Source organism: Balearica regulorum, chromosome 1, assembly GCF_011004875.1.
Source record: "Balearica regulorum gibbericeps isolate bBalReg1 chromosome 1, bBalReg1.pri, whole genome shotgun sequence".
NCBI classification, from domain to species: Eukaryota; Metazoa; Chordata; class Aves; order Gruiformes; family Gruidae; genus Balearica; species Balearica regulorum.
Window position 1 is genome coordinate 63,529,202 of NC_046184.1, and position 12,222 is coordinate 63,541,423.

The 12,222-nt window shown below is 49.2% G+C and overlaps 1 protein-coding gene across 1 annotated transcript in view; it reads left to right on the top strand.

Moving 5' to 3' along the window:
• Window positions 1-3,666: 3,666 nt before the first annotated feature.
• AKR1D1 (aldo-keto reductase family 1 member D1) overlaps window positions 3,667-12,222 on the top strand; it is a 34,524-nt gene continuing 25,968 nt past the window's right edge. Inside the window, exon 1 of the mRNA XM_075755280.1 lies at window positions 3,667-4,001. Coding sequence (XP_075611395.1) covers window positions 3,909-4,001 — 93 coding nt within the window. The 5' untranslated portion in view covers window positions 3,667-3,908. The remainder of the gene's footprint in view (window positions 4,002-12,222) is intronic.

Consider the following 12,222-nt stretch of genomic DNA (forward strand, 5'->3'; position numbering starts at 1 on the left):
CCTTTCCAATCAACTCCTCATTCCCATCTTTTATCTTCCAAGAACCAGGGAGGCTATATTTAAAGGCCTCACATGCTTTCTCCCGTTCCCAAGGTACTCAGCAATTTGAGATAAAATAAGTAAAAGGGTGACCTCTTTACTTTAAGAGATTGTTGACAAGTTTTGTTCAGGTAAGGAGGCCATTAAGTACTTTCTTTACCTGAGATCTTTGCAATTTTTTTAACCATAAGAAACGGCAGATGTCTGAGATGTCTACTTTTCCTGCAAACGTTTATATCTAATTGTTCCTTATATTTTTTTAGTCTATTTTGTTTATGTGTATACAGGGGGGGAACCCCACATTGAAGTATACGATGCTGCTTTTCAAACCCCTGCTCTTTACTTGTCAGAGATGACTAATGTAACTATAAAACTCTGCATCACTGATCCAGGAATCGTGAACCTACCTTAGCTGCTTTTGAAGGTGTTTTTGTGTGCTTTACAAACTTTGCTAGAGACAGGCAACTTGTGGTGATAGGATGGTAATTCTCATTACTTGCTAGTAAGGCCAGGCTGAAACCTCATTGTTTTTGTTTCCTAGAGAAAGAACTGAGATTACATCTGCATTTTATAAAAGCTCCTGAATAGTTGCTGATCAACAACAACCAGCAGCCAAAGCTTTGCCTCTAGAAACTAGCATTGTTTTGCAGTTGGAGTTGCTAGATACTGTGTCCTCATAAAAAGTCTGGTTAAGTCATTTAAGCTCTGAAACCGAGAACTGAACTCCCCTGAACAGCTAGCAGAGATTGTTACTAACAAGAATTATATGCAACAGGCTCTGGGCTGCATTATTCGGCTCCCTTTGTTCTTTAAAGGATACTCATCATCAGCTCAAGACCCGCCAGTATTTCTAGCTTCTATGAAATAAGGCTATTTTGAGTTAGTAACTCAGATGTAAATGGGGGGGGGGGAAGAAAAGGCATTTTCCTGTCTGTTTTCTGAGGTTTAATATAAAATCTGCAAAGGCATTAAAACAGTGGGGTAGGGAGCTAGAGCTGCTATGGGAACTAAAAAGTCGCATGTGTAAAAAGTGTTCATGCTATTTGCTGTCAGTTAAGGCATGGGGGTGTGGGGGGAAGGACTTGTAAAACCCTCTGCCTCTCTCCAATTTCTCTGACAAGCATATTGGCTGAATTTTATAAGGACCGGTCTTGCAGTGAATCTATAAAAGAGGTGAGTTTTGCCTGTTACCCCATGGCTGTCTGTCACCCCGACCCCACTGAGTGCTGGGGGCTCGTGCCTGTAGCAGGGCAGGGGTACCCGGGGCTGCCCACCTTGCCTTGCTGGGTGACGGACTGCTTTGCTTGCCTGTTGCTAGAAGCAGGAGTTGTTCTCCTGCCCAAGCTCCCTTTTCTGTGAATTATGGCAAGTCCGTCAGTCCTTCTTTCCCAGTTGTCGTTGAGGGCTATCATGTATCAGGCTAGCGTAGGGTAGTGTATCCTGCCAGAGAGGCTCCTTACACTTACTCACTTGCCCAGGACAGGCACCGCAGACACAGTCGTGCTTTGCTTAGCTTTGGATCACGCGCAGCTCAGGGCACGCATTGCTCCGATGCCAGAGCACATGAGCAAGCTGGATGTGCTTCGAGTCTGAAGCAAATGAACAAGCGGTGTTGTCACTCCCCCCATCCCCCCAAGGTGCTGGATCGACCCCTGCAAGCTGCTGGATTGGGAGCAATTATGGACAAGTGGGTTCTGGGGTGGACTTGGAGTGTGGAAGCTCAGGGGTAGGAATCAGCCACTGGGCAGCAGGGCCTCTTCACGGGATACTAGTACAGGGCTGGAAATGGGGACATGTCTGAATGCCATCTGCCACATCAGACTCTTGTCCTTTACTCACCCCATTTCCATGTCTCCATGCTTTTGCTCCTCTGTTGGAAATACTGCAGAACGAGGGCTATGGCTCAGAGATGCGGCAGTCTGTTCCACACGCTGGCATCGACTTGTCCTCCTACAAACACGTGAAGCGTGCTTAGGCACAGTTGGCTTGGAGAGAGGAGACAAGAGCTTCTCCTGTAGCAAGACGAAAGTAGCCAGTTAACATGGGAACAGGGGCGCATGGAGGTCACTGGATTTCCTTCCTCCATGTCACATGTAAATACCTGCACTCACAAGTACCCACAGCTTGCGATAACGTGCAGTCAGAGCTTAGCAGGACCAGGCTGCCCACAGTAACTACAGCCAGGCTGCAGTTTGCCCCGACCTCTCCCCCTGAGATGAGAACCTAGTCACCTTACAGCTAGTTCTTTGCATTGTGTTGTCCAGGTAAATCACAGGCTGTTGGGAAAGACTTGGCCACACACAGCCCACCTCCCAAAGAGCATTATACACCACAGCATGCTACCTTTGTCCTGCAGGACATCCTAGCTATCTATCTAGTAATTTTTGGGCAGGGATCAAGTGGGCTTGCACTTAGTCATGAGCTGCTTGGCATGCTCCTGCCAGTAAAAGTGGCAATTTTTTTCATCTCCATTGGAGATCCTTGCAGGTATCTAACCTGTAACACTAAAAGGGTCTCTTGGTAGGGTGTTCTTCAGATAGATCCCCAGCCTTAACAATCACCAACCCTTTCCCCAAATGCAAACTAGTGCATACCTATTGATTTCAAGCACCCTGCAAAGATAACTTATCACGATGGATCCATTAACCCCTCTTGGGGTTGCATAACTTGCTGAACTATTACCACGCACAGAAAGCTAAGTGGGGTATTAGAGGAGATAAAACAATCTGCCAGGCAAAGGACATTGTTATGGCTGAGGAGTAATGTTCTCCGAGAGCTCATTTTCACTTTGATCTAGGAAGACGTAGAAGACCATACACTTCAAAATCAAATGAGAACTCAGCATAGACACAGAGGACACAAAGCAGCTGACTCAGGACAGGGTACATCTCTGCAGAGCGATGGCAAAGCCCTGAGTGCTTTATGAGGGTCGGAAAGGACAGTAAGAGCTGTGGGTTGAATTTCATAAAAGGCATTGTCCCCTTTCGGGGGTATCAGTGATGATAGGAAATACATACATTTTTCCACAGTGGAGCAGAACCAGACTGTGAGGAACTTGAGCCCCTATTCGCTGTAATTTGGGAATCATACTGAGGCAGAGGAACTATTCACCAGTCTGCAATTTTCTTCCTTGCCCCTACAGCAGTGGTTTTCAACCTGTGGCCTGTAGCCTTAGGAAAGGGAGGTGGAAACTGTCCCCGGAGGACACAAAGTGTTCTTGGTAATCCCGAATTTGGGGTTTTGAAAAAGGGCTTCACACCTCTGTGGGAAAAGTTCCAAGACCCGCCACCCCAAAGTGGCGGAGGAGGGCAGGGCAGACCCCCCGGCAGACAGAGGCTGGACCCCTGGCCGGCACCTCCGGGCAGGGCGGCCCCGAGGGGGCTCCCTGGCATCGGGCAGGACCCTCCCGGCCCCCCCCAGGGCGCAGGACGCCCACCGCTTGAGTTTCACACGAAGCCGCCTTCGCCCTACGCGCGGCTTCTGCCGGAGTAACCCCGCGGGGGGCTCGGCGGGGCTCGGGGGGGCTCGGCGGGGCTCGGCGGGGCTCGGCGGGGGCCGCGGGGGCCGGCGCGCGGGGGCCGCCGGTGGCCGCGGGGCCGGGGCGGGGCGCGGGGCGGTGCGCGGCGGGGCGCGGTGCAGGGCCGCCACGGGCACACGTGGCTCAGCCCCCCAAAAAGGCACTCCCCGCCGGCGGGAGCGGGCAGTTCGTACCTCGGTGCCTGCAGAAGCGCCGTCGGTCCGGTCGGTCGGTCGGTCGGTCGGTGGGTGAGTGGGTGCCGGTGCGCAGGGGTCGCGGTCGGCAGCGGAGCGGCGGCTCCCGCCCCTGCGGAGGCAGCCCCGGACTCGGGGCGGCCCTACCTGCCGGCACTATGAACCTGACAGCCGAGAGCCACCGCGTCCCGCTGAACGACGGGAACAGCATCCCGCTGTTGGGGCTGGGCACCTACGCCGACCCTCAGAAAGTAAGTCCGGGGGCACCGGGATGCCCCGCTCCGCTGGCGGGGGGCAGGTGGCGGCCGCCCTCGTTGCAGACCCCTCCAGCCGGGGCTACCCCGCCTGTTCCTCACTTCTTGCTTTCCCTCCCAGCTATTTCTCTTTTTGCTCCTTTCTAAGTGCAAAGTTAGAGCCCGAGCTCTCCCGTGAGCAGTGCGGGCAGCGTGCGGCGCCCTGAGGAGAAAAAGGTGGGGAAAAAAAACTTAAAAAAAAAAAAAAAAATCGCGCCCAGCTTACGGTGTGGTGCTCACCGCACCGCCGCTCCGCGCTGGTGGGGGCTCAGGGGGCCGGGGAGACGCTCTGCCGCTGCCCCGGGGGCTGGGGCGGTGCAACCCCGGTGCCGCCGTCGGCGGGACGGGATGTGACACCCAGCGAGCGCCGGCTCCCTGGCAGGGCGGCCTGGAGCCCTCGGTCCCGAGGAGCCGGGGGGTGGCGAATGGTGCCGTCGGATCCCCCGGGCTGGCCCCGCTGCCCCCCTGCGCCGAGCGCAGATAAGATGAGGGATTTCGGACCGTTTTGCATCTGGCCCCGACACTTTCCAAGGAATGTTCCTGAAACAAAGACCCAGATTCCTGCATCCTGATTCCTGCGGCTCCCACAGCTGACTGCCAGCGGTCAAACCACTCTCAAATATTCTGCATCCTTCAGTTTTGCGTGTCCCGGGCAGGCATCCCATCCAACTGTCGCTGGTTCGGCTGCACGGAGGCTGTGGAAGCACACCTGATGCTTCTTCCCTCTGCACACCTGGGAGCACAAAGGCAGCTCACTAGCTGCTGCCTTTCGCTCTCCTAAATCGCCTGATCTTTCAGCAGTTTGATGGGGTTTTTTTTGGTTGGTTGGTTGGTTGTTTTTTTTTAATTTGTTTGACGAGTAGGAAAAGAGATGTCATGGCCAGAATCCTTTTTGTGCAATAGAATCAGAGTCGAGATGCACTATTGTGTGTATGACTCCACATACCACAAGGTATTAAAAATGCCTTTTTAAAGAAAACTCTTGATTAAAGCCATTTACCAACCACTAATTGCACTATGGTATATTAATAACAGTGTTGAAGAAGATCTTCAATAAACACTGATGCAGGCAGTGCATGAGCGATGCAGAAAGGGTGTGAGAAATCCCCAGGGCTGCAGATCTCACTGGTTAACAATGCCGGTTTACAAGGGAAGAATTAGGGAGAATCTGCAATTTCAGAGGCTGGGTACCGACCCCCGCTTCACTGGAATTTCTGGAGATATTTTCAGCTAGCGCCTTTGAATAACAGTTAGTGAAACAAAATTAAGCTCTGTAACAAGAGTTTTAATGTAGCATAGCAGAATGTTGCATAATTCAGTGACAAAATAGCTCTGAGCAAACTTGAAGCATCTCTTTCCAGACTTGTATATCATGCCCCCAACCCTCGCGTTGCAATTTTACACTAGTTTTAAGTTGAGAAAACTGAGGCTGCCAGCAGAAGGGGTGCTCCTGCCTCTCTGTGCTTCCCACAAGCAGCCCGGATGAGCCGTGGCCCGATGCTGTGGCATTAGCCCGGCTCAGGAAGGGAGCTCGGAGCAGCAAGTAACCTGCCGGAGCTGAGAGGGGAGGCAGATGGGATTCCCTTCTGGACGCACCTTCTTGGCAATGCTATAACCCTGCTAAGAGTTTATGCTGCAGAAGTTCAAGCATCCCAAAATCAGCACGGCTACGGTCCTCTTCCTTCTCCCCCAGCCCTGCAAAATTCTGCTGTCGCCTTTGCTCTCTCGCGGGTCAAGACGGAGAGTGAGCCTTTACATGGAGCTCATCCAGCAAAAATGAATCATTTTTAGGTAGGGTCGGTTTTCAGCTGAATCAGCCCCGGGTAGCGGCTTTTTGCTTTTTGCACGTACCTCCTTTGTTTTGTGGTGACAGAAGGGGGGGGATGACAGGACGATGCAGGCAGGGCATTGCTATAGCAACTCCAGTTTAGAGCAATTGAAGCTGCCGTGTAACTGCACCTTCAGTGAGGATGGGTGCATATACCCAACCATCCCATTCTCCCTCCCCCCAGCGTTTGTAGGAGTTTGATTTTTCTGAGCTGTCTTTCTCTTTCTACATGATAAACATGCTAGAAAGTCATGGGTGGGAGGAGGAGCTGCAAAAAGGTAGAGAAAGAAGCATTGATAAGGCACTTGGAAAAATCTCATTTTTGCAGAGGACCAGGTGAAACGCTGCGTGTTTATCTGGAAGAGCTGGGCTGAAGATTTACGTTAGGATTAGGACTGTGTATTTGAGTCAGGGAACTTGTCACAGAGGGCAGCGGGGGAAACACGGTAGCAGGGTGCTACAGGATCTGTTGCAGAATTGTTTGCAGCTACTGGTTGGTGATGGGACAGGACGTTTAATTAGGTCACAGTTTAAAGCTTGCCCGTCTCAAAAAGGCTGCTTTGCTGATAAGAGGACGGGGGTGGGGGACGGAATATATGATTCTGTCAACACCTTGCCATAGCAGCAAAGTGCTGCTTAGCCGGGACAAGCTGCTCTGCCAAGCACTGACTTGTGCGTGGCGCAACTTCCACCGGGATGCCTGGCGAGGTTTCTGTGCCGTTCCTCCCGCCTAGAGAGCGGAAAGGCTTTGTGGCAACTCGGGACCATTTCAAGGTTTATCTTAACAAGCGAGGCTATAAACTAGCACTGACACGTTTCCCTTAAAATGCTTAGCTGTAGCCTTTTGTGGCTGAATTGCTTAAGCAGCAGCATCTGAGCCACCCATTCCCCAGCAGTGGGGGCAGGCAGCTGGTGGTAGCAGTGGTGCCAGCCGTCCCCAGCACGCTATTTCTGCTCATGAGTCAGATCTCCGCAACTTCTAGTCATTTTGTGCTTTGATATAAAATACAGAGCCATTCATTTGTCATACTATTCATCTTGCTCTTGGAGGCAGATTTTTTTTTTTTTTTTTTCAAAGGTTATTCACCCTGGCACCTCCATGTCAGAGCAGCTTGTCCAAAACAAATCTGTTTTCTCCATCTTGCGCTATAGCCTAGTAGCTCGTAATGAGCCCAGAGTGTTCTTCCTGAAGTGCAGGAATGCGCTCACTGGTTAAGCAAACCAGGCAGATCTAGTTAGCCACGGAGCAGGGAAATCTGCTTCTCCGACGGTCGGTTACAAGAAAACAGAGACAGGAGGCCAGCTTTCATGTTTCGGGCTTTGTCTGGATAAACTGCAAAGCAGTGCCTTCAGAATTGAAATGTGTCAGCAGCTTGCCTTGCTCATCTTAAATAACCTAATTGTTCTCCCAAAGACAACTTTGGGAGATAAGTCATGCTTCTCCAGTTGTGAAACACCGAACAAAAAATAAATCTGTTGACCAAAATTTTGTCCCCTGTACAAGTTTACTGACTCAATGAAGCACATCACTCAACTGGAGCAGAGCTGGACCACTGTGGAAAAGGTCTATTTGATAATCAGATTAATTTTAATTGAATGTTCTTTCCCCCTAGATGTAAGAGAGCTTTTCTTCTGGCTGGATACAGGTCAAAATGACAAGAATTCCGCTAATTCTTTGAAACTGAAAAGCCCAGTAGTGCAATGTTGGGGGTTTCTTTTTGCTTTACTCTCCTAGCACAGCAAGAAAGTGCAATGAATCCATTTGCTATCAGCTCATCTGCTAGTAGAAAGAAAGGAGTCTTCACTGGGCCATAGAATTAGTGACACATTTAGGCTGTTTATCAAGAAAAGCACTTAGAAATATTTTTTTGCTGCTTTAATTGGTGTTTCCTATCTTTAATTTTAAGGGAAGGTAATAATTGTATAACTAAAAAGCTTCTCCTTTACACAGCGAAGGAAATGTGGAAGTTGCGTTAGATTCTTGCCTACGTAAATTAGGCTGTTGATCCTAGCAAGGATGGACTCAAGTGAAACACTGAAAATCTCAGTCACTGACTCCTTCCCCTTTTCTCTCTCCTCCCTTCCCCAAATAACCCCTCTCTTCATGGGTCTGGGAGGGGACTACAGTGGGAGCAGTGAATCTGGACTATCGAGGCCCTCCAGACGGCTTTAAAATTTGAGGCCAATTCTGCCTCTGTCTGGCTCTGCGGATCCTTCTGGCAAAGCCCCGTGCGTGCAGGAACGGCTCTGCCAAGGCTCCAGCAGATGCACAGTGTCCAGCTTTCCCTCCCCGAGGGCCCCCAAGCCGTTGACCCAATTCTCTAGGGTATTAAATGGATGGGGAGGGGGGAGGAGGGAGAGGGCAGCCCCACAGGGGAGAGTGGAGGAGGACAGCCCCCTTGATGAGCCCGTGGCATGGCCCCATGCTGCAGCAGAGCTGGATCAGCCCCCCAGGCTCCCACCGGTGGCAGAGCTGGATCAGCCCCTCGGGCTCCCACCGATGCTCTGTTCCCAGCACAACCCGGCGAGTGGTACTGGTACCCATCTGGAAGCGGATAGGATGCGGGGACAAGCAGGCTTAGAGGGGAAAGGTGCTAAAAACACTCCTAAATCCTGGAAATCCTATGCCTCGTTAAAACGGCACTTATGCCCGCTTCACTTTATAACTCATCCCTGTCAACACAGCTAAGATCATCAGCCCAGTGCCTCCACATAAATACTTGCTGTCTCCCTGGAAGGTCAAGGGGCCTTGGCCGCAGCTCCTCTCCTGCCTTCCTGTTTTGACTGAGGGAGGAGAGGGCTTGGAGGGAAGGTTGTAGCAACCGCACTGTACACAGGCGCTGCTTCTGAAACATAAGATTGGGCAAAGCGCTCAAGAATAGCACTGGGTGAGGGTTTTTGGCAAGTTGCGACTTTGCTAAAAATGAGGTTCTGAGGTAGCCAAATCCATTCATAAATTGGAAGCAGTTTTGTGGAATATTTTCAGGCAAAACAAATGGCAAAGCATTTCATTTTGGGCACTGGCAGTACAAGCTGAGGAATCAAAGGATTATTAAAGCAGTTGGAGGTAGCAGTTGCCTTTCCCTGAATAGCCTGCTGGTGAGGGAATCCACATGGGCGGTGGGAAACCAGATTCAGTCCTCTTCTCTGCCTCTGGGGATTAAATTCATATCACACAACCCAGGGAAATAATGTGATTGCGGGGGTATGTGATAGCTAGAGAGAGGCGAGAAGAAACACGTCCAGGCTGGAGCGGGAGGAGCACTCTCCCCATGGGAAAGCGCGCTGCCCACCAGCCCCACAGCTTTGGATGCTGAAGAACTTGGTATGGCACTCAGCCAGGAGGAAGAGAGACCCGTTTCCCCAAATCCTTAACTACCACAAAGTAACTCTTGTGAGCGCCCAGACAGTCTGGGTTTTGTTTAAGAAGAAATTGCTGGTTTGAATCAGGGAGAGGAAAAGTTCATCCAGGGCTCCCGTATCCAATCTGAGTGACCAAGTAAAAAAAAAAAAAAATCTGGTTTGGATAAGTAAAAACACTGTTTTGGCACCCTGAATTACTTTTTACACCCAAGATAGAAGCTGAACAGTGTAACTTTTCGTTGTTCGGGCCTAACAGCCCCTAGTGCTCTCGTAAGACCTTTCATGCCAAATAGTTCCTCGCACAAGGATGCGCGCGCACACAAAATTATTTCAATTGCTCTTAAAGCTGCAGGCTGCATCTCTTCTGCAGGCTGCCTGCCCTTGGCGCTGCCATAGACTGCCTTTAAATCAAAAGAGGTAGTCAGTGACTTGTCCCCAAGATGCGATCTGGATCTCCGAGCTGCAGTAAGGGAGGGGATTACACACAATTTAATTCCCTCTGTTTTTTTTTCCTCCTGGACACCACCAGCTTCTGAAACATGATCGGCTGGAGACAGCAATGATTTTAGGTGACTCGTAAAGAAAGTCACCTGGCCTGACCCGAAGCTACGAAATGGGTTGTGTGTTGAAAGTCCTAGGCAGGAATGACACCTGAGATCTCTGGAGACAGGGTTGAAGCTTAAAGGCTTGCACTTCTTGCTCTGTTTCCTACAAATTTCTCCTTCTCTGACTCAGACAACTGTCTTCTTCCTGAGGTAAACCTCCCACTCGGCTTCTAGATTTTTTTCTTGAAAGAGATAAGAAAGGCAGTGGCAAGAGCAGGAACTGCCCTAACATGCAAGTGTCTTTACAGCCTTAGCTTACTTCCCATGACACACTATTAAAATAAATATATAAAGAAACACCACAGTCCTTTTAACATCAACAATTACACATGAACATGTGTTTGAACTCAGCAAGTACTGAGTCTGAAATTAGCTCTGTAATAAAGCAATCTTTATGAACCTACATGAAATCACCACAGATGTAGGCCAGGGAGATATTTTGCCTTTTTCTTCCCTAAAATGTCTATTGGGAACCTGATTTGAACAGAGCTGGGGGAGTCAGCTGAGACATTTGGCTATGGAGCCCTCATATTTATGCCCTGAACTTAAGAAGTGAAGAAAGTTCCCAAAACAATTCTTTTTTTTTTTTTTTTTTTTAAGTTGTTGGGCCATATCCCCTTGACCAGCATTTCCAAAGGACATTGTGCCTCTTCACAGTCCCTTTCAGTAACCACCACTGGCTTTCTCAAGCCATTGGCTTTTTAAGCAGCAGTATTACCTCATGCCATACTAATTCTTCTTGTCTTCAGGGAGCGCTTTGGAGCAGCGGAGCCACGGCTGGCCGTCACATAGCAACACGCAGCCTTTCAGGGTTGGGATTTTTGAGATGTTTCAGGGGGTGGCCTTATGTTCCCTTGGTCTCTGCAGATATCCTAAAACCATAGTCCCAAACAGAGATCTGTACACTTGAGGCAAGGGCAGAAGGGAAGGAGATACGACACTGCAGCCCAGGAAGAGAACTGTGCCTGATCTGCCACGTGTCCTGGAGGTCTCCTTGCCTACCTGTTGGCAAATTCTTAGCCTAGCCTTCACACTGAATGATATTTATCCCAAAACCAGCCAGATCACTCACTGACAAAGTCATGACTCAATTAGTTTCATGCTCGGGGGACTGAACCATACTCAGACGATTCGGCTTGTACAGACCGTAGATGGGATGCCTTTCCTTCAGTGGCTGGCATCCTGGTGTTGAGTGATGCTCTTGCTGCTTAATCTCTCAGATTTTACTCCTTATTCCTCAACTAAGTCACAGTTACTGGCAAGACCCAGTTGCCAAGAACGGATGAAGGTAGGATTTCTCGGTATTTGGTCCCCAGATGCCTCGATGAGGCGCAGTAGCCTGCATCAGCTTTTAGCAGGCAGCAGAACAACATGGCTCTTGGGCAGGAGCGCAGCTGCTTGCTAGAAACACGATCAAAAGCACTGCCAGTAAGAAGTTATGAGAGGAGTCTGCGTGAGGATTCAAGAAACTGCAGCGGCTCTGGGCTGTATTATTGTCTTAATCCATCCCTGCTGTTTGCTACAGAGATGGCAAATATGCCAGAGGATGAGGGATGAATGCTTAAGATAACCGCTTTCACAGATCGGACTTCTCATAGCAAATAGGTGAGGGTACAGAGTAGAAGAATGCACTAAATCAAAAGGGTCGGAGACAAATTCTGCTTTCATCAATGAAATGCTAAAAACTTAATGTTGCATGATGCATTTTAAAGTTCCCTTTCATATATGCTTTAATGGCATATTTACCACTTACAAAAAGCAGAGTTCATTTATCTGACATTCGTCTTTTGTCCTCTGCCATACAACTTTTCTGTTCTGCCACTAGAACAGTCTTTTTACATTTCTGTGCCTTCAACACTTTGTCTTCTTGGTGTTCAGCCATGACCTCTCCTCCCCTGCCTGCAACCACCTCTTGACGCCTCAATTCCTGCTGGCTCCCTGTAATCTCATGTTATACAATGGAACATTTTTGGCTTGCATAAATGCAAGATTGCATCTTTATCTCATTAAGAAAGGAATATTAAGTTGTCTAATTAGAAAAAACAGGTAATCAGAAAAGGTAGCTTTCTTTTTTCTGAGATGTGGCAGGCTCAAACACTCCTAGCTTTTATACAAGAATTGTACTTTAACCATTAAAATAGGATTTTAAAGTCAAATTTGACAAAATAACTTGTCACTCTCTGTCAAGCTGGAGGAAAGATTCTTGCACGCAACTTTCTTGAGGACACAAGCTCTGCTCTTATGACTTTGATTTGCACAAAACCCATGGCTCTAAGACACTGTTGAATTTGCAGAAATGCTCATTTACCTCCGTGTATCTTCTCTGCTGAAATCTCTGTGGTTCTTCATTTCTATGAATCCTGAAACTTAATAGAAAACAAAT